Source organism: Tachyglossus aculeatus, chromosome 17, assembly GCF_015852505.1.
Source record: "Tachyglossus aculeatus isolate mTacAcu1 chromosome 17, mTacAcu1.pri, whole genome shotgun sequence".
Lineage (NCBI taxonomy): Eukaryota > Metazoa > Chordata > Mammalia > Monotremata > Tachyglossidae > Tachyglossus > Tachyglossus aculeatus.
The window spans coordinates 46,618,207-46,640,931 of NC_052082.1; the positions used below are offsets into that span (position 1 = coordinate 46,618,207).

At 48.5% G+C, this 22,725-nt stretch overlaps 1 protein-coding gene across 1 annotated transcript; it reads right to left on the reverse strand.

The window, feature by feature from the left end:
- Positions 1–332: 332 nt before the first annotated feature.
- On the reverse strand, positions 333–22,484 carry LPO (lactoperoxidase). Its single transcript, XM_038759264.1, has 13 exons — positions 22,465–22,484; positions 16,150–16,245; positions 14,659–14,746; positions 9,721–9,896; positions 7,559–7,676; positions 7,102–7,231; positions 6,062–6,268; positions 5,052–5,376; positions 4,003–4,163; positions 3,071–3,323; positions 2,194–2,367; positions 1,653–1,890; positions 333–740 (listed from the first exon to the last, which is right to left on the reverse strand). The coding sequence occupies exons 2-13, from the start codon at positions 16,223–16,225 to the stop codon at positions 533–535; spliced, it is 2,154 nt and encodes a 717-aa protein (XP_038615192.1). The 5' UTR covers positions 16,226–16,245; positions 22,465–22,484; the 3' UTR covers positions 333–532.
- Between the last annotated feature and the right edge of the window lie 241 nt (positions 22,485–22,725).

Here is a 22,725-nt window from a genome sequence, read left to right on the forward strand (position 1 = left end):
CATACTACTTGGGACAATATCGGGGAGTGCAAGCATGGAGCCCCAGGAAAGGCACAGTCCCTGTCCCACAAAGGGCTCACAATCTTAATCCTCATTTTACAGAGGAGGCAACTGAAGCTAAAGGAAGTGAACTGACTTGCCCAAGGTCACAGAGCAGACAAGTGGCAGAGCTGGGATTAGAACCCTGGACCTCTGACTCCTAGGCTCACACTGTTTTTGCACCCTACTCTCTACCCTCCAACTCCAGAGGCCACAGTGCCAACTGTTTGACCTTATTCATCCCCCGACGGAAACACTGTACAGGGTTAGCCATTTATTTGGAGTTTATTTGGTCCAGGGATTGCTCATCAGCACCCTGTCAGGCGACTGTCTTTGTCTCCCCACCGCCTAGAGGGATCCTTATCCATTTATCTTGACCCTGCACAGAAGGCTTCCTGTTAAAACCTCTCCCGCCCAACAGTGATGATGTTGGAGATGGCGAGGAGGAGGAGGAAATCGGTGACGATGTTGATGGTTGGCAGGCTGAGGAGACTCAGTTCCTGATGGAGACCCAAGGGGACAGGTCGAGCTTGTTGATGGACGTGCACGGGACAAAGTCTTGGGGGTAATTGTTGGCCTTGAAGGTGTCTCTGGGAACTTCGGTCAGACGGGTGTTGTCACACAGGAGGCGGGAGAAGGAGATTCTGGCGAGGGCAGCCCGCTGCTGGTGGGTGAACACGCCGGGGTTCTCCCACCAGAACCTGCGGAAGAGAAGGCTGCTGTGTTTATCTCGGGCCAGTGCCATCCAGGAGGGACTGCTGACTCTCAGGCACCGGCCGGGACGGACAGTGGAGTTGGGAGAGCTCGGGCTTGGCATCCCAAGAGGTTTTCGTAGCCGCCTGGTGTTAATATAGCCTTGGAAATAACTACAAACCTACTGGTCCAGAACAGTGTATGTCAAGCGAGTAAAGCGGAGGGTTAGTTTCAGTCATTTGCCTAGAAGTGAAAACTTCTTGAAAGGAAGGATGAGCAGGGCAGAGGGAGGGGAAGTCGACTTTTAAAAATCCATTACAAAGCTGTGTGAATGGCTGCTTAAGATGTCCCACCCACCACAAGGGGTGATGAGACCCGTGGGTTGGGGGCTTCCTCCAGAGATCAGCCTGAAGAGGAGCAGCGTGGCTAGCGGAAAAAGCACAGGCCTAGGCATTAGAGGACCCGGGTTCTAATACTGGTCCTGTCCCATGCCCACAGTGTGAACTTGGGCAAGTCCCTTAATTTCTCTTTGCCTCAGTTCTCCTGTTCTCCCTCCTACTTTGACTGTGAGCCCCATGTGGAATAGAGATTGTGTCTAACCTGATTAATTTGCATCTACTCCAGCACTTAGAATAGTGCTCGGTACATAGTAAGTGCTTAACAAACACCATAGTAAGAGCTGTTTCCTCACCGGACCCCAGCTGAGGGTGTGAGGAGGAGCATAGCTGAGGATGAGGGTAGGTCCTGGCAGCTCTGAGATGTCTCTTTCACCTCTCCCACTTTCGGGTCAGAGCCCCAGAACCAGGGGGGCTTCATTTGACATTTCTGTGACCGGCGGGAATTGTCGCCACTCGCTGAGGGCAGCTAGCCTTCCCTCAACCTCCCCTCCACCCCACCGCTTGGGCTTCCAGTTCACTTGCCTATCTCCATCCCGGACTTGTCGGAACTGCTTCCCTAGGAGACAGGCCAGGAGGGGCCCCACTCTGCCATTGGGTACGAAGGGCTCGGCGATGGCCCCGATCCAGAAGTCGATGTTGTTCGGTGTCCCATACAGATCCATGAACTTCTGCGCCAGGTCTTGGTTTCTTAGCACGGCGCCCAGCTCGGTCACATTTTGAGGTTGGGACAGCCCACAGAACCGCCTCCAGTTGTTGTAATCTGCGGGAGGAGCAGTGCAGTGGCTGGGGGGTTGGGAAGAGGAGGGGGGTTTCATCCCTCGCTCTCCCTCCGCTTCCTCCTTTGGGTCAGTTATTCTGTCTTTGCTCTTTTAGGGGAGCTGGCTCCCAGATCCCCTCAAAGCCCACTCCAGGAAAGCCCTCTTGTTGGGGTTGAAGACAGGCTGCCCCTTTCCCGCCTATAGGGTCTGGACTGGATGGAGGTAAGCAGACCACCTGGGCTGGTCACTGTTGCATCTTTGGGTCCATCCATCCGTCCATCTCTCTGTCCCTGGAGCCCACTCACCTGTCAGTCCATGGTCCCGGCCTCGCTGAATGTTGATGGCAGCCAGGTCGAAGCCATGGATTTTATGGGTCGGCTGGAAGAGCTGGTTCCGCAGCTCGCTGGTCATCATTTTATTCTGCTTCATGATCTTGGACCGCTTGGTCAGCATGCCCCTCACTAGAGGGTCGATTCCCCCTGTAGGGACCAAGCCCACCACGTTCAGCTGGAGGCAGGTGATAACTGAAGATAGATCAGACCTCTGGCTGGGAGCCAGAAAGCTACACGCCACGACTACTCAAAGTCCACCCACCCGCCCTCCCTTATCACCCCACCCTCCCAGAAAGAGGAAATAGCTCGCAGCAGAGCAGGAGGGATTCAGGTTAGACATGAAAAAAACCCCAACATCTTTCTGGTTCTAACGGATGATCAAATGAGGTGGTGGAGTCTCTTTGGCTGGAGCTTTAAGGGAAGGTAAATAGGATGAACAGGGCAGTTGGAGCAGTTTAGGAGCAGTTCTGTCTGGCAGGCGGCAGGGGACTTAATTTAGCCCAGGGAGACAGGGATTCTAGGAACTTCATCTAACGTGCTCTGTTGCTTGGCTCTTCCCTGGGCTCCAGGCCAGAATGGAGAGGTGGTGACCCATGGGGAGAGAAACAATGGTCATTCAGACCAGCTCTTCTTGCCACCCCAGAAGCGCTCAGGTCACAGTAAGGACACGGTGTGGAGAGATAGAGGAGGGTGCCGAGACCCTGGGTCCCTCACTTCCAGGGGAAGAAGGGGGCAGGGGTGCAGGGGGAGAACCTAGGAGAGAGAGTAATCGAGGTGGGGAAGATGGCCGGGTCGGAGACATGGGGGCTCCGGGCAGCGTGGTGAGCGGAGTGCTCTAGGAGTGTGTTACCATCTTTGACGAGTCTCCAGCTGTTGAAGAAGAGGGTATGCAGCGGGAGCTCAGGCTCGGGACCCCAGGGCTGGAAGTGCTCATCCAAGCGGAAGACAGTTGGGGGGACTTCCGTGTGTCCAAAGCGGAAGGCAAAGGTGAAGATGTTGGCCACGCGGGGATCTACCTCATCATCATAGCCCTGGTACTTTGGAATCATCTTCTCCAGTTCATCTCCCAGCACGATGGGAAGGTAGTCCCTATAGCTGATGATCTGGGAGAGAAGGGGGTCAGAGGGGGAGAAGCAGCACTAGGACTTTTATGCTGAAGTCCAGGAGGAAATGTCATTCGGGGGTCACATCCTCTCGACCCAGCAGGGGAGGTGGGAAAAGCTTCCTTCCCAGAGGAGCTGGGGAGACTCTGGAATGCTCACCTGAGGGATAGAGTGGTACTTCCTTCCCCAGCAGCCTTTGAGAAAAGTGTATTCAACTGTCAGAGAGGGATTATTCTTGGTACAGGAAGATTGTATTCTTGACCTCTGAAGGTCCTTTCCAGCCCTGGGATTCTCAGGTTCTAATAGTTCATGTGGACAAGGAGAGTAGGAGAAGCAACTATACTGGCATGGGAGCGGGGTGGGGAGAAATCTGTATGACTTAAGTCCACACTCCACCTCCTCCTGGATTTACTGCTAGAATTAGCAGGATTTGGGAATGGAAACAATCTTAGGGAACTCCAGCCTGAGAATGTGGTGGTGTAGTAGAGAGGAGGAGTAGAGTAAAGCGACAGAAGAGAGGAAAAGTGGTGTAGGGGTGGGATGGAGTGGCGAGAGAACCTAGGAGAGGTTTGGAGGAGAGGAGGAAGGAGACAGAGAGGAGAATGGAGGAGAGCAGAATGTTCATGCACCTGTATGTCCACTCTGACCCCAGGGCTTTGTCCTCGGAATCAACTCATACCTGCACCATGGCTCCCATGATTTTCCGGGCTTCTTGGTAGATCTTCTCTCCATCCCACTGGGGGTTGAGTCTCTTTAGCTCTCTGGCCAGCCGGTTGTGTTCCCGCAAAAAGAGGGTGTGGAAAACTGAGAGCAGTATTTGCTCTGAGACCCGGGAGTCCCCTGGAGAAAGCAAGAGGTGGTTGGAGACTTAGGTTGTCTCAGACAAGGGGAGAAGGAAGTCTGAGGAGGGAGGGTGGGGGGAAGGAAGGAAGGAAGCCATTTTTGTATCTCTAGTCCCTAACTCCCAGGACTCACCTATCCCACAGCTCATTTAAGATGGCAAGTACCACATGGATGGTCATTATAAATGTAATTTGATTGGTACAGTGCCTGGCACAGCATCATGTATATGTGGGCATTTACTAAACATAGTTCATGATGATTAAGGGTTCTGTGTTTCTATCCCTTCATCTTCCAAGCTGCCCTGCCTGATGTCCATGTAGTCCTTCTGTCTGCCTCTTCTCTTTGAATAAAATTGGCAGGAAACAATTCCCCTCCATAATCTCAGCTTCTTCTCTTCCCTTCCCTTTCCCCACTCCCCAGCTATGCTGGCTAAACATTCCTTGGACAAATTCTGTTCTTTTCCTCCTTTTCTTTTTTTTTTTTTAGGGATATCCTCCACTCTCCTCCCTGCTTTTTTCTAGATTACCTTCTGAGCACTCATCACTCTGTTTCTGAAGGATCGATTGACACATCATCTTCTGATGCATATTTCCTTTGTTATCAACATAACTCAACCCAAATATCCTCATAAGAGGGCATTGAGCTTCTGTCTTTTAGCTGTATCTGGGAAACTAGAGGACCACTCCAGTTCTTTCACTAGACTCCACTGCTTCATGTGTTCCTCCTTCTTGGGCACCCTAACTTTAGATCCCTCATCAATTCCCTTCCCCAGTGGTCCCAGCTCCAAATATCCCACAGTTCTCCACGTCAGCCCCTGACCCCATATATTGGCTCCCACTCCCTGTTGGTCTTGGGCCCCACTCCTCATTTCCCAAGAGGACTTACCAGCTAGGAAGCAGGGGATCCCAGCGGTGGCATTGATGAATTCACAGGGGTTGGGTTTCTTGCTGTTAAAGGGAAGGAGGGGGAGCCCAGCATCGGTGAACTCCTGGTTAACAGCCAAAAGGCCCAGTGGACTGGTCAGATTCCTTAGCTGAGTGGCCAGGCCCACCTCTGGCCCGTAGACCATGCTGGCATCAACAAAGGAGGTCAGGGCGTTGATCTGCTCACGGACCAGAGACTGGGTAGGATCAATGGGGCAGACAAAGCCGGATCGGAAGAAGGGCATGCAGAGACCTTGCTTCTGCAGTTTGGGGTCACCAGGAGGGAACTGAGAAAGAAACAGAGACAAGAGTGTGGCCTGCCCCTGACGGCTTACCCCCCAAACATGCCATCCAGCTGGGGGAGAACGGTATAGAACAGTCAGTTTTATTTACTGGAATTTCATTCACTCATCTGTCTCTTGAGAAATGGATGGGCTGGTCAAGCCTTCTGATGATTTGGTCAATTTGCGTACTTACATACCTAAATAGTCACCTCCCCTCCCCATCGTCATGCCCCCTCTAAGCCCTTGTTCAACTCTTGGCTTCCTAGGATTCTGGTAGGGAAGCTTTGGGAGAACCTGTGACCCGATGTAAAAGGGAGTGACTCATAATGATGATAATAATAATAATAATGGTACTTGGTACTATGTGCCAAGCATTGTTTTAAACACTGGGGTAGATACAAGCTAATCAGGTTAGACACAGTCCCTGCCCCACATGGGGCTCACAGACTTAATTCCCATTTTACGGTTGAGGGAACCGAGGCTCAGAGAAGTGAAGTGATTTGCCCAAGGTCACACAGCAGACTTGTGGCAGAGCCTGGATTAGAACCCCTAACCTTCTGACTTCCAGGCCTGTGAGGTGGTTTTGAGTGGAGGGAGTCTGGGTCAAAGGTCATAAAGCCATTCCAGGAAAGAGGTAGAGGATGGTAGCCGGGGAGCAGAAGGCAGCACCCTTGGAAAAGAAGCATACCATGATGGGGAAACAGTTGTCTTCCTGAATGCAGTCTTCATCACATTGGTCTTTGGTGTGCTGGCTGCTTCCCATCTCCGTTTCAGGGGCAAAGTCCATCTCATGGTCTAACCACTGCCCCCACTGCATGAAGATCACTGACCTCTGCTGGTCCAGGACCCCATTCTCATTTATATAGCTGGCAATCTTGTTGGACACCTCCCGGGCCTGTGAAATAGGGGAGACGAGAGGCCAGGAAGGAAGGTAGGAGGCCAGAGATCTGGCACTCAGTGGGTGAGGAGGGGAGCAGGGGGAGCAATGGAGAATAGCGGCCCGGGTGCTGCATGCTCAACGGTAATCCCGTCTGAAGGACTCCCAAGTCAAGTGAAGCAGACAGAACCCCCAGGAGGTGACAGAGAGTCTTCTGAGTGTAGAGACATGGGACAAGAGGGAGGCCATCTGTGCCTGGGAGTCAAGGGGCACTTGGCTGCTGTCAGTTTGGAAGCTGGCCCACCATCTGCTTGGGCTCTGGGGGTTAGTTGCTTGTCTATTATCTCACTGGTGCCACCGTGAGATGGCATTAGCCAACTTTAAGGACAAACAGAGCCATCTCTCTACAGTTTCCAGTCTCCCCCTCTCCTCCACCCCCAGTTCTCAGTCTCTTTATCAAGTAATAATAATGATGATGATGATAATTATGATGACGACTGGATTTTGTTAAACACTTACTATGTGCCGTGCATTGTACTAAGTGCTGGGATTGATAATCAGGGTTAGACAGAGTCCCTGTCTTACTTGGGGCTCACAGTCTAACTAGAAGGGAGTTGGATTGAATCCCCATTTTACAGATGAGGAAACTGAAGCGCAGAGAAGTTAAGCGACTTGCCCAAGGTCACACAGCAGACAAGTGGCAGAGCCGGGATTAGAACTCAGGTCCTCTGACTTTCGGGCCCATGCTCTTTCCACTAGGCCACGCTGCTTCTCTTCATCTTTTTTTAAGTTGTCATCTCTGCCTAACTCTCTGGTCATCTCCTGGGAATGGGGTCGGTATTGATCCTTACCAGTGGGAGGACAAAACCATTGCGCTTTTTCTCTGGACTCCACCCATAGGGCAAAGAGACACCATCTTCATAATCGGCGGGCAGCCAGCGGGCCAGGGCTCGGTTGATTACACCCAATGTGGTGTTCCTCCTGAGACAGTGATAGAATAGAGTTCTGTAGCCTCAGTTTAGCCTCTGACAGTCTGGCTCTAAGAATGAAAGTCAAGTCTATTGGTTTTCTTCAAGCCCTGGAAGGCCTGGCTGGCTAGGAGGGGGTTCAGGAAAGCCAGGAAGCAAGCACAGAAGACCACCGGAATTGGGAGTCATGGGGAAACCGAGGTCATGGTAAGGAGACAACTCCAAAATGAAAGAATCTTCACGTGGCAGGCCCTACAGGTCCCAGCTGAGGAGGCCCTGGGGGTGGACAGGGGAACTGTGAACTGAAGACTGAGGCGGACTCCACTGAGGCCCCGCTCACCTGTTGTTGCATTCACCCGTGATGGTCCGGTAGGGGCTGTCGTCCTGGCATTTCAACGGTGGCATCTGGGCGTCGCAGCCCACCTCCCGGAAAAGCCTCTCCAAGTTCACCTGAGGGGCTGAAAGGGATAGGGTTCTGCCAACTGTGGCCTACTCCTAGCCAGGTCCGCCCCTTGGCCCTCCACGTCGGCACCATTCAGAGCCCATCTGAATTCTGCGGTTGCGCTACTTGCCCCACTGCCAACTTTAATTTTGTGTTTCTTCCTGGAACCTGTTGTTCCTGTGCTTTAGGGAAGACAGAACCAAAGGTAGAACTTCCTTCTCCCTCCAGAACAACCAAGAATGCCCAGGGAGGGAGAATCTAACACGTCAGCATAAGAACATGGGAACAAAAGAAAGTCCGACACAGGGTCAGACCAGGGGCCGTTCCCCAGCTCCAGCGTTCAGTCTCTGACCCTGGCAGTGTGATGGTTGTTTTTCAGGGTGTCCAATCTCATGGATAGGAATGGACCACCTAACATCCTTAACTGTTCCTCCAGTTCCCCATTATGGACTTTTCATTTTAGAGTTTCTCCAAGCTCCTCCTGAAGCTGATGATATTTTCAGCCGGCACAACTTCCTGTGGTACGGAATGCCAGGGAGGCAAAAAAATGATCTCTTTTTATTTGTTTTCAACCTAATAATAATTATGGTATCATGCCATATATACCTGTATATATGTATATATGTTTGTACGTATTTGTTACTCTATTTATTTATTTTACTTGTACATATCTATTCTATTTATTTTATTTTGTTAGTATGTTTGGCTTTGTTCTCTGTCTCCCCCTTTTAGACTGTGAGCCCACTGTTGAGTAGGGACTGTCTCTATATGTTGCCAACTTGTACTTCCCAAGCGCTTAGTACAGTGCTCTGCACACAGTAAGCGCTCAATAAATGAGATTGATGATGATGATGATGATGATGCCAAGCCCCCTACTAAGTACTGGGGCAGATACAAGATAAACAGATTGAACATAGTCCCTGTCCCACATGGGGCTCATGGTCTAAGTAGGGGGGGAGAACAGGTACTGAGTCCCCATTTGGTGGATGAGGAAACTGAGGCAGAGAAAAATGATGTGACTGGTCCAAGGTCACACAGCAGACAAGTGGCAAAACTGGGATTAGAAACCAGGTCCTGCAACTCTCAGGTCCATGCTTTTTCCACTAGGCCATGCTGCTTCCCTTTCCTTGGTGCTCAGGACCTGATGAGGGCTGTTGGAGCTCAGTGATTATGATATGGTGGACATTTCCCTCACTCCACTGGCCCCTTCCACTCTGAGTATTCCCCCAGATAACAACCATGACTCTCCCTCTTTATGCTTGGAAAATAAAGGGATTTCCTGAGCATCATCTTGAAGAAGCAGAGTGGCCTGGGAGTCAGAAGGATCTGGGTTCTAATTCGGGATTTCCTGAGCATCATCTTGAAGAAGCAGCTTGGCCTGGGAGTCAGAAGGACCTGGGTTCTAATTCTAACTCCGCCACTTGTCTGCTGTGTGACTTTGGGCAACTCAACTTCTCTGTGCCTCAGTTCCCTAATCTGTAAAATGAGAATTAAGAGTATGAGCCCCCTGTGGGACATAGACTGTGTACAATCTACCCCAGGGCTTAGTACAGCGCCTGGCACCTCGTAAGACTTAACGAATACCAAAAAAAAAAGCCTTCAGGAAAAGCAAGCAAACCACTTCTCAAATCCCTGTCCCTTTATCTTGGAAAATACGGAGATTCCCTCTCCAGAAAAAAAAAAAGCATTTCTCTTTGGGAGTTTGGCCAAAATGCGTCCTTGCCGGGGCAGTGGTAAGAACAGAGTTTTGGGAGAGAGTGGCCCAGTTTCCCGACTTGCCCCATTCCCAATTAAGGTGTCTGTTATGCAGCGGCCTTGAAAGTAAGAACCACCCAGGAAGTGACCGGCAAGTATAGGAAATGATGGTAACATCTCCTCAGCTTGCTTTGCATCCATTGTACCCTTCCCAGGGCCAATTGACCATTTGGCTCTTTGCCAACCTGAGCTAACCAACGAGAAAAATCTATTTTTTCCCCCACCCACAGCGTGTGCTGGTTCTCGTCAGAATGCCCCAGAGCAGAGCCCAGAGATCGGCCCCCAGGGTCGCTAGGCCTCAGTACCTGTGACATTGGGCCCGACCATCAAAGTCAGCATAGTATCCTTTTCTAGGAGCTTTATGGACTCCGCCCACACCTGTGCATTGCGGATGACCATCCGGGTCTGGCCCTTGGCCTGTTTGAAGAACTGTGCCATTTGACGACTTGTGGGAGAGTTGGAATTCAGTACTGACTTCATCCTAGAGTGGAGGCAATCAGAGGGTTCAGGAGTAGTGGGGGAAACCCCAATGTGCCAATCTGCCCATATGAAGGAACCAGGATCTTGGAGGTAAATTGGTCCATGGAGAAGGAGGGCATTAGCTCAGTGGACCTGCTTCCCAGAAAGTCTTGCTATAGACTGGGCATCCTTTCTTGCTTCCTGCTGAATTCCCTTCCACCCAGCTCTCAGGGAAACTTAGCTTTGCTTGAGCCTCCGCCACCCCAGTGCCTCAAGGTTTATCTCAAAGTGAACGCTGTTTTCTTTAAAAATGGTTCTAATGTTGTGTGATCTTGGAGAAGTCATTTCACCTCCATAGAGCTCAGCTTTCCCTTCATACAGAGGAATCTTGCCTGCCCTCCAACCACCTATGAAGATCTCCTTATCATCACCTTCCTCATCGGCATTTATTTGCAGCCCTACTTGAGGCAGAGCACTCGACCAAATACTGAAAGATAAAGATGGAAAGTGCTTTAAGAAAGGCGCTTCGTAAAACTCTCTGTCTTGAGTACAGTTTCCTTCCTTTATAGACCTTCACTGTTTTTCACCTAGGCCCCTCTCTGATTTTCTACTATTACCTAGCCCGTCCACTTCGCTCCTGTAATGCCAACCTACTCACTGTAATTCAGTCTCTTCTATCTCGCCACTGACCTCTCACGCAAGTCCTACCTCTGACCTGAAATTCCCTCCCCTTTCATAACCAACAGACCATCATGCGCCTCACCCCCAAAGCCTTAGTAAAAACAAATCTTCTTCAAGAGGCCTTACCCAACTAAGCCCTCATTTCATGTGCTCCCACTCCCTTCTACATCACCAGTGCACGTGGATTTGCACCCTTTATTCACCCCTCCCTCAGTCCCACAGCACTTATTTACGTATCCACATTTTATTTATTTTTATTAATGTCTTTTGCCCCCTTCTAGACTGTAAGATCCTTGTGGGCAGGGAGTGTGTCTCCCAGTTCACTTATATTGTTCCCTCCCAAGTGCTTAGTACAGTGCTCTGTTCACAGAAAGCACTTGATAAATACGACTAATTGATTGATTTAGTCTGGACTAGAGTTATTGAAAAGTCTAAAAGAAATCATCCTGAGGAGTTCTCCAAATGTCCAGAAAAGCAATTCAACAAGGAGGAACCCAAGCAGCACAGTCTCCAAATGTGAAGCCTCATCATATCCACATGAGCACAGCCTTATCAAGGAACACCTCAATCACTAAAAACCTACTTATCTGGAATTGGTGATCATTTTGATCACCAAGTGCTCTGCACACGGTAAGCGCTCAATAAATACGATTGATGATGATGATTTTGGCAGGGTGGCTACCCTTCTCTCCTTCCACCCTTAGCCCTCTGCAAGGAAAGGTAGTTTGGGAGATCAATCAATCAATCAAATGTATTGAGTGTTTATGGTGTTTTTTAAAGCCTATGGTAAGGAGTTTCTGTTTGCTAATAATAATGGCATTTATTAAGCCCTTACTATGTGCAAAGCACTGTTCTAAGCACTGGGGAGGTTACAAGGTGATCAGGTTGTCCCACGGGGGGCTCACAGTCTTAATCCCCATTTTACAGATGAGGTAACTGAGGCTCAGAGATGTTAAGTGACTTGCCCAAAGTCACACAGCTGACAATTGATGCAGAGGTACCAAGTTAGGAAGGCTTTGACTCTAGACTGTAAGCTGGTTGTGGGCAGGGAATGTGCATGTTGTATTGTTATGTTGTACTCTCCCAAGCACTTAGTACAGTGCTCTGCACACAGTAAGCGCTCAATAACTACTATTGACTGACTGACTTTGATCAAGCCTCAGTTTACCAGTGAGATTATGCAGGCTCAGCAGGGATGAGGCCCAGAACACTACATAGACAGATACAGACAGAGATAGACACAGACTGGGAGAGATCCCATTAAGGAAAGAGTAAGTCTAAGTGAGATACATGCACATACACGCACACACCCTGCAATAAAACTGCACTTTCGTAATATCTCGAACATTCAGAGTTTTCACTCCTTCATATTGAACTTTCCACCCATCTTTGTACAAAATAGCTAAAATGAACTCATTTGCACGTGTGGCGGTCATCTTGACCACACCACAGGTCAGCCTTGTATTGCCTTCACTGTGTGTGGTGGGAAAGAGAAGGACAGGGGGATCTGTGGGTGTCCAAACTGCATTGAGAAGGGCCAGGGTGGGGAGGAGGACTCAGTATGATGTCTGATCTGGCTCTACGCTGAGGAAACTGAAAAATTTGGGCTTGGGTGTGTCACTGTATTAGCAATTTGGGCCTTGGGCCCGGGCAAGGTGGCTCCTAGCCAGAGCAACGTGGTTCTCGTGGAGAGGGGTGGCTGGCTAAATCTAGATGTCTCTCCGGTCTGTTGTGCCATGGACCATATAGTGTGGTGGTGGTCCCAAGAAGAATAACCGCCAACCACCAACTAACCTAAGATTTTTTGTTTCACTGGAGCCATAGATGCCCACTTCATGCCACATCTGTCTGAGTTTCCCAGACTTTCTCATTCCATATCTCTGACAAGGTCTGAGAGTTTCTCATGAGGGTTGAGGCCTGTCCTTTTGAATTTTCACCCCACTAAAATCCCTGGCCTCTCCTCGTTCCCCAAGCTCAAAATGTAAATTTGACCCCTTGGAGCTGGAAAAATTGAGAGCTGATGGTAGGTGATTATCCTTTGTATTTGCTTTGGATGGTATGGTGTTATTTCCTCATGCTTTAAAGAGCTTGGGTCTTGGAGGGTTTGCTGTGGATAGGACTTGAGAGCTCAGGACATGCTGCCTGGAGGACCTGTTTTGGACGACTGGAGGAGGAGGAGGAGCAGTATGGCCTAGTGGATAGAGCACAGGCCTGAGAGTCAGAAGGACTTGGGTTTTAATCCTGGCTCCACCATTCACCTGTTGGAATTGGCAGTTCCAGAGCTCAGAGTCACTGAGAAAGTTACTAAATATCACCAAGTTACTAAACATCTTCAGCCTGCCAGTGGGGCTGCAGAGGGGGTTCCTGTTTTCCAGGGCCAGAGAGATAATTGCTCTAAATGACCAGCTCCCTCAAGCCTGAGGGATGACTCGCAGGTGATTATTTCTCAGCCTCCATCCTTGCTGATGTGTCAGAGAGAATGAACCAATGCCAAAGGAGTGCACTGGGCAATCCTCATATGAAGGGGTCCTGAGAAGGTAAGGACAAAGACCTGAAGGAGGTCATCATTTACCTTTGTATAGTTTGGCCTTGCCCACACTTGATGATGATGATGGTATTTGTTAAACGCTTACTAGAGAAGCAGCGTGGCTCAGTGGAAAGAGCCCGGGCTATGGAGTCAGAGGTCATGGGTTCAAAACCCGGCTCCACCAGTTGTCAGCTGTGTGATTTTGGGCAAGTCACTTAACTTCTCTGTGCCTCAGTTACCTCATCTGTAAAATGGTGATTAAGATTGTGAGCCCCACATGGGAAACCTGATCATCTTGTAACCTCCCCAGCGCTTAGAACAGTGTACATAGTAAGCGCTTAATAAATGCTATCATTATTATTATTATTATGTCTCAAGCACTGTTCTAAGTGCTAGACTAGGTACAAGGTAATCAGGTTGGACACAGTCCTTGTTCCACATTGGGTTCATCACCTTAATCCCCATTTTACACAGATGAGGTAAATGAGGCCCAGAGAAGTTAAGTGACTTCCCCAAGGTCACGCAGCAAGTAATTGGCAGAACCGGGATTAGAACCCAGGTCCTTCTGATTCCCAGGCCCAAGCTCCATCCACTACACCATGCACACTTTCCAGTGCTCACACTCTGAAACAATTTCCTGATATTTTTCTTCCTTGTCTCCCATTCCCCCACCCACCACATAGCTCCTTCCCATGCAGTAACCAAATATGAGAATAGATTTAAAACACAGAGAGAGCTTTAGGTTATGGATGAGAAGGATGTGCCCATCCAAGGGCTCTGAGGGAGAGAGAACTGCATTGCAAAGGGAGACTTTTTCTCATGGGATTGTGATGTGTCTGTTGCAGAAGGTTGGGAGAAATCCTCTTTGGTAAGGAAAATTAATCTTCTTTGGTCCTTTCCAGGTGAAGGACTTATAGGATCTTCAGTTTCTTCAGACCCTTGTGTCCTTATCTGGTATTGGTCTAGTCTCTTGATTTTATTATTTATATCAGTTTTCTCTTGATACTATAAATTAGTTTATGTGTACAGTCTCCCCCATTATTAATAATACTATCATATCCAAAGTGCCTAATCCATGCCGAGCACAGTGATAGACATGAGATAATCAGAATGGATAGTTCCTGTCCTACATGGTGCTCATAGTAGGAGGTAAGGAGAGTAGATATCCTATCCCCATTTTAAGATGAGGACACTGTGGCACAGAGAGGTTACGTGATTTGCTTAAGGTCAAAAACAAGGCAGTGGCAGAGCTGGAATTGTAATCCAGCTCTCCTGACCCCTCATCCTGTGGTCTTTCCGCTAGACCACACTGCCTCTCAATGAAATTGTAAGCCCCTTGAAGGAAGGATTTGCACCTTACTCTTGTGGGTCCCTCTAGTTCAGTGCTTTGCACACAGTAGGTGCTCAAGGAAACCTATTGTTACTCATCCCGACTGCCATGTGGAGGAGGGTCTTTGGTAAATGCTTTTTGTGGTTGCTGCTTTCAAGGATCAAGAGCCTAGCTGTGGCCTGTTTTCTGCAGGCAGGAAGGTCATGACCCGAGGTCCCCGTTATCCACCCCAATCCAGCCACTTACGTGTTCCGAGATGCCAAAAAAGCCTTGTTGACTTGATCCTTGGCTTTAGTCACAACACTGGAGATGGCAGGGTGACTCGGTTGGGCTCCTGCTCCGAAGAGAGGAGTCAGTGAGCAAGAAATGAGCACTTCCCCACTCCCTCCGGGACTCCATCTTCCTTCTCCTCCCTCAGGGGCTTCTCCCTCTCCCCCCTTGCCAGAATTCCACTCCAACTTTGGGGAAAAGGTTGGGACATGTTTTTTTTCTGCGGGAAGGTGGTAACTAGAAGATACAAACTGGAACGATGGATATATGGTAGACACTTCTATGCCGTAGGTTGCCCTGAACAATTAAGCTACCTGGAGGTGGGAACTCTGACACGGGTAGGCCCTGAACGCCCTTCATGTGCTTTGAAATGACAGTCTGTATCTAACTGGGTAGAATGCTTCCCCGACCCTGGGGTCGAACTGAAGTCCAGCCCCTGGCCCCTGACCCCGGCCCTGCAGTGACCAGGTCCAACCTGGATCCTCATGGGAGTGGATGGAGTCCAAGGCTCCCTTCTGGAGGTCAGCGCTGAGCATATGCCGTGCTTTTGAGCATATGCAGTGGTCTCTGGGGGTGACTGAGATTTTCAGCTGCCTTCATGGACTCTGTGTGTGTGTGTGTGTGTGTGTGTGTGTGTGTGTGTGTGTGTGTGTGTGTGTGAACCCACCAAATCTACTTGCAAGGGCCCCAACCAAATCTACTTGCAAGGGCCCAACTTACCCTGCACCCTGAAAACACTCTAATACCATCAGCAGCCTTATAGTCTCCCCAGTGCACCACCTGGAAATGTCCTCCCTGCCAAACCGCATCATGGAGAAAGTGTTCCACCATCTTTTATGGGACATCAATCAATCAGTGATATTTATTGAATGCTTACTGTGTGCAGAGAACTGTACTAACTGCGACAGAGTTGGTAGACATGTACCTTGCCCACATTAAGCTTACAGGCTAGATAATCAGTACTCTTTCTCCATAAAATATCTGTAGCTGAGTGACTGGTGTGAGTGTATGTGTGTGTCTGTGTGTGGGGTGGCTGGGTGATGGAGCATATAGCTGGTTGACTGGCTAGGGTGGAGCTTGAGGCCTGGGATTAATGGGTGACTGAGTTGTGTGAATGGAAGACAGAGGAGGGCTTTCCACTGACCTTCTCTTAGCGAAAAAAGTAATTCTGCGAAGGAGAGAAAAGCCCAGGAGACTGGCCAAGGAAGGGAGTGAGTCAAAGAGTTTCAGTAGCCATTTGGGCTGCTGAGGCCCTAGGGATTTCTCAGTTTTCCTCTGATCCCCTGTCCCCTCTGGGAAATCCCACTCAGAACAAGCCAGCTGGTCAGCAGGCCTCCAGAAAGGGAAGTGGACACTCAGGGAGCCCCCCACCCCAGGCAAGGGAGGCCTGCCCCCTGAAGCTCTGAGGGGGCTGGTTTGGGGTTAGGAATGGTTGTAAACAGGGCAGGGATGGGGAGAGGTAATTACCATGAGCATCAGATGCAGTGGGCTGGAGCAGGACCACCATCGCCACGACCCCCACGAAGGGGAAAAACAGCTTCATTCCTGAAATGAGACCTTCCCCTGCCCAGACCCCCTCCTCAGTCTAGCGTCTGCTGGCTAGCTTCTCCAGAGACTTTGGAGGGAGAAAGGATGGCACAGAGTCTGAGGGGCAGGAGTCTTTCTGTCAGACCGTTCCCACACTCACGTCCCATCTGGAGTCGGCCCCGGAGTCCCTCCCTGCCCCAGCTCCTGAGAGGACTGAGAGCCCCATGGGCAACAGGGACCGTATCCAACCTCATCAACTTGTATATCCCCGGCCGCTTGGGCGCTTACTTTGTGTCAGGCACTGTTCTAACAGGTACTGTAATAATAATAATAGTAGTAACAGGGGAGAAGGTGGAGTGGAGAGCAGCCCCTGTGGCCCAGAGGCAGAGAGAAGAAGTGTTTTATTATTATAAAGTATTAAATATAAATATGGATAAATATAAATATAACAGAAATAAAATGAATACATATATTAAATGATCAAATTACGATAGCTGTGGTACTTGTTGAGCTCTTACTATAAGCCAGGCATTGTGCTAAATGCTGGAGTGAGTACAAGCAAATTAGATTGGATAGAGCCCCTCTCCTACATGGGGCTCACAGATTTAATCCCCATTTTACAGATGAGGTAAGAGAGGTACAGAGAAGTTAAATGACTTACCTAGGGTCACACAGCAGGTAAGTGGCAGAGCTGGGATAGGAACCCAGGTCCTTCTGACTCTCAGGCCTGGGCTGATTTCACTACCCCACCCGCTTTCTTTTGGGAAAGAGCTGAGTTGGAAACTCCAGTCAGTGAGTTAGGTAACAACTTAGGTTGGGTGACGGGAAGGAAGCATTGATTTAGAACGAGCATTAATCAGATGTTGGCAGGAGACGCCCCAGGGCACATCACCCCACTGCGCCACTCTTCCTGCTCGCTTCTGAAAAGTAGGGGGCCGCAGAACTGGAACCCTCCATAGATCCCAGGAGGGCAGGAGCCCTGGTCAAGGAGGGGAAAATTTGGAAAACGTGATCCTCGTTTCTCAGAGGGAACATGGAGGAGTTTCAACAGGGCTGGGGAACACTGCCCATCCCTCTGGAGGTGGAATAATTATCAATCAGTCATATCGGTTGATCTTTAAATGCATGCAGAATACTATACTAAGCACTTGCAAGAGTATGATATAACAATATTTCAGACACGTTCTCTGCCCACAATGAGCCCACATTCTCTGCCCACAAGGAGTTAGACGTGTGACAGAGAACGTGTCTACTAATTCTATTGTAACCTATCTAATTCTATTGGAGAAGCAGTGTGGCTCAGTGGAAAGAGCACGGGCTTGGGAGTCAGAGGTCATAGGTTCTAATCCCGGCTCACTCACTAATCAGCTGTGTGACTTTGGGCAAGTCACTTAACTTTTCTGGGCCCCGGTTACCTCATCTGTAAAATGGGGATTAAGACTTTGAGCCCCATGTGGGACAACCTGATTACCTTGTATACCCCCCCCCCCCAGTGCTTAGAACAGTGTTTGGCACATATAAGCGCTTAACAAATGCCATTATTATTATTATTATTATTATTATTATATTGTACTCTCCTAAGCGTTTAGTACAGTGTATTGCTCAAAGTAAGTGCTCAATAAATACCATTGACTGGAATGAGCCAGCCTCACCTTCTGGGCCATTTCCTTGGGCTCACTCCCTGGTTGCCAGTGATTAGTCACGGTGCACAGAGAGACAGGATGGTGGACTTTGGGTTTCTTTGGTGGTGAGATGAAATTCAGAGAAGCTGCTTGAGAGGACAGCTACACAGAGGAGGGTATTGCAACTCTGTGATGGTAGCTATAGGACAGAAATATCAGTACCCACAAGGCAGAAGATAAAGTATTCTATGACAATTGAGGTATTTGTTCAGCACTTATGCGCTAGACACTGTGCTAAGCGCTGGGGTGAATACAAACAAATCCAGGTTGGACACAGTCCCTGTCCCGCAGAGGGCTCCCAGTTGTAATCCCCATTTTACGGATGAGGTAACTGAGCACAGAGAATTGAAGTGACTTGCCCAAGGTCACAAGCAGACGAAGTGGCAGAGCTGGGCTTAGGAACCAGGTTCTTTTGACTCTCAGGTCCATCCTGTATCCACTAGGCTATGCTGCTTCTCTAGTAATGATAATAATAATAATAATAATAATAATGGCATTTGTTAAGCGCTTACTATATGCAAAGCACTGTTCTCAGCGCTGGGGGGATACAAGTTGATCAGGTTGTCCCACGTGGGGCTCACAGTCTTAATCCCCATTTTCCAGATGAGGGAACTGAGGCTCAGAGAAGTTAAGTGACTTGCCCAGGTCACACAGCTGACAGGTGGTGGAGCAGGGATTCGAACCCATGCCCTCTGACTTCAAAGCCCAGGCTCTTTCCATTGAGCCACGCTGCTTCTCTGCACTATTAATAATAATAATGGTGTTTGTTAAGTGTTTATATGTGCCAAGCAATGAACTAAATGCTGGGATAGAGATCAAGTAATCAAATCAGACAGAGGCTCACATGGGACTAAAATTTAACTAGGAGAGAGAGCGCATAATTCCCTTTTTACAGATGAGGAAATTGAGGCACAGAGAAGTGAAGTCACCTGCCCAAGTTCCCACAGCCGACAAGTGGTGGTAGTGGGATTAGAACCCAGGTCCTCTGATTCCCAGGCCTGTGCTCTTTCCAACTTGACACCTGTCCGCATGTTTTGTTTTGTTGTCTGTCTCCCCCTTCTAGACGGTGAGCCCGTTGTTGGGTAGGGACCGTCTCTATATGTTGCCGACTTGCACTTTCCAAGCACTTAGTACAGTGCTCTGCACACAGTAAGTGCTCAATAAATACCATTGAATGAATGAATGACTGGGAGCCCCACGTGGGACAACTTGATCACCCTGTATCCCCCCAGTGCTTAGAACAGTGCTTTGCACATCGTAAGCGCTTAACAAATGCCATCATTATTGTTAGTATTACAGTCTAGAGGCAAGATTACAGTCTGCTACATTATTATTCATTCATTCATCCAATCGTATTTATTGAGCGCTCACCTCCTCCAAGAGGCTTTCCCAGACTGAGCCCCCTTTTTCCTTTCCTCTTCCCCATCCCCCCGCCCTACCTCCTTCCCCTCCCCACAGCACCTGTATATGTCTGTACAGATTTATTACTCTATTTATTTTACTTGAGCATATTTACTATTCTATTTTGTTAATGATGTGTATCTAGCTTTTTTTTTTATTTATTCTGGTGACTTGACACCTGTCCACATGTTTTGTTTTGTTGTCTGTCTCCCCCTTCTAGACTGTGAGCCTGTTGTTGGGTAGGGACCGTCTCTATATGTTGCCAACTTGTACTTCCCAAGCGCTTAGTACAGTGCTCTGCACACACTAAGCACTCAATAAATACGATTGAATGAATGAATGAATTAATGAATGAATGAAAGGCCTTACTGCTTCTCCAGAGAAGTGGGAATACTGGCAGATGGGAGGCTGGAGGGAAAAGGAGCAAATCTGCAGGTGAAGGGAATAAGGCAATCAATCATGAAATTTATAGAGTACTTCTTTCTAAGCAAGGTCACACCTTATTCCTTTCTCACATCCGGGCCTAAGCTCTCCTGGAAGGCGCAAAATGATAAATACGTTTCTGTTCCCTCCAACAAGTGTGAGGCAGGGGGTGGAACCTCGGCCTTGTGATAATAGTCCATAGGAGCGGTAGGTGTTTTCTTTGGAAAATCCTTTCCCCTTTGCACAATTAGAGCCCACACAGGCTGAAGCCTGCTGGAAAACAGCTTCACTGAGAAACAGTGTGACCTTTTGGATAGAACACGGGCCTGAGAGTCTGAAGGACCTGGGTTCTAATCATGACTCTGCCACTTGCCTGCCGAGTGATCTTGAACAAGTCACTTTAACTTCTCTGTGCCTCAGTTACCTCATCTGCAAAATGGGGATTAAGACTTTGAGTCCTATGTAGGTCAGGGACTGTGTCCATCTTGATTAACTTGTAGCTACCCCAGCACTTAGTACAGTGCCTGCTATATAGTAAGCACTTAAATATCTTAGGGAACAGCAAAGGAGTCTTGAGCCAAGCTGCAGTTCTGTTCAAGGACCTTGAACAGGCTGATAATATTATTATCAATAATAATAATATATATTAGACATGTACTGCCTATCAAGTAATGTTCTAAGCACTGGGGTCGATACAATAATAATAATAATAATGACATTTATTAATCGCTTACTATGTGCAAAGCAGTGTTCTAAGCACTGGGGAGTTTACAAGGTGATCAGGTTGTCCTACAGGGGGCTCACAGTCTTAATCCCCATTTTACAGATGAGGCAAATGAGGCACAGAGAAGTTAAGTGACTTGCCCAAAGTCACACAGCTGACATTTTCTGCAACCGCACCTGCGGCTTCAGCTCCCTTTTTAGCAGGCTAATTTTAGTCGGAAGACCTTGGTCCTGTCCTCTGACCTTCCCGGGAGCCGGAGCTGGGAGGGGGGAGGGTACACAAACTTTGTCATCGGGGCCGCCGCCGATTTGGGCACAAAATAATAACAATACAATATATTATATACAATTATAGCTATAGAATTCTATAATAGTAATTATGATTATGATTATGAGCTCTCTTCCTCCCTTCAAAGCCCTATGGAGAGCTCACCTCCTCCAGGAGGCCTTCCCAGGCTGAGCGCCCTCCTTCCTCTCCCTCTCCTCCCCCTCCCCATCCCCCCCGCCTTACCTCCTTCCCCTCCCCAAAGCACCTGTATATATGTAAACGTTTGTACGTATTTATTACTCTATTTATTTTACTTGTACATATTTATTCTATTTATTTTATTTTGTTAATATGTTTTGTTGTCTGTCTCCCCCTTCTAGACTGTGAGCCCGCTGTTGGGTAGGGACTGTCTCTATATGTTGCCAATTTGTACTTCCCAAGCGCTTAGTACAGTGCTCTGCACATAGTAAGCGCTCAATAAATATGATTGATGATGATGATGATGATGTTAACTGCTTCAGTGCTTTGTATACAGTTAGAGCTCAATAAATAGATTGAATGAAGGAAGGCTCTGGTGCCAGGAGGAGAAAAGAGAGGGAATGACTCTTCATTGAGCACACCCCGGTGCAAAAGATTTCTTGAGCTTAACAACAGGGTTTGGGGCCCCTAAAGACTTGTCAAAATACAGTTTCACAACACTAAATAACCAAATAAATGTAATCCCGGCTCAGGATTTAGCAACTGTATTTTCCCCACGTACCTTATGTAGATGGGGTACGTGCAGTTTTTTTTATGGTATTTGTTAAGCACTTACTAAGCATCACACACTGTTCTAAGTACTGGGGTATGTAGAAATCGATCAAGTTGGACACAGTCCCTGTGCCAGATAGGGCTCACAGTCTAAGTAGGAGGGAGAGTGAGTACTGAATCTCCATTTACAGTTGAGGAAACTGAGGAACAGAGCAACTGACTTATCCAAGGTCACACAGCAAGCAATTGGCAGAGTCCGGATTAGAATCTGGGTCCTCTGACCCCCAGGCCGGGGCTCTTTCTACAGGTTTGGGAGGGTAAATTCAGCCAGCAGTTAGGATTTGGCCAGGAGCAGTTGACTAGTGGTTGGCCCAAGGGTAAGTGAGAAGCAGCATGACTCAGTGGATACAGCTTGGGCCTGGGAGCCAGAACGTTCTGCGTTCTAATCCTGACTCTAACACTCTGTTTTGTGACCTTGGGTAAATCACTTACTTTCACTATGCCTCAGTTCCCTCATCTGTAAAATAGGGAATAAGACTCTGATTCCATGTGGGACATGGACTGTGTCCAATCTGATTATTTTGTATTTACCCCAGCACTTAGAACGGTGCCTGACACATAGTAAGTGGTTAAAAAATAGGGGGAAAAACACCATTATCACCATCAGGTTAAGGCTGCATTTGTCTGTTATAATCATTGGCTTTATTGGGGTAGAGAAAAGTGCCGCCCACCCTTGGTTGATGGAGATTTTTCATAGCCCCAAATCTGCAATACAGCAGACCATGACTGTTCCTGGAACCAAGACTATTTCAAATTCTAGACCCAGCGGATGCTATTGTATTCTCCTTCAGGACTACGAAGGATAAAGGGGCTGCCATGGGGAAACAAAATTGGGCACCCCGGAATTTATGGTCAGGAAAAATCCAACCCTTTTTCTCATTCCCTCCCTGAAAAAGTCAAGAGATTTCATCACATGCCCAGGAAAGAAAAAGAAAAAGCCAGTCTCACCTGCCACCTGCCGTGGTTTCCTGAGCCTACTGGGGAAGGCTGGGTTTTTATACCATCGGCCCACGTCCTTTCTGGCGAGTGGCCCTCGTGGAAAAGATCCAGAAGGAAAAACTTTGTCGGGCTGACATGGCTCACTTGAGACACTCAAGTTCAGCAGGAAACACCCGTTGACTCTGGGCAGGTGTACGAGGAAATGCCGTAGAATGGTTGGGGTTGGTTGATGCAATATTCGTTGACATCAGGTGAAGCAACCTCACATCC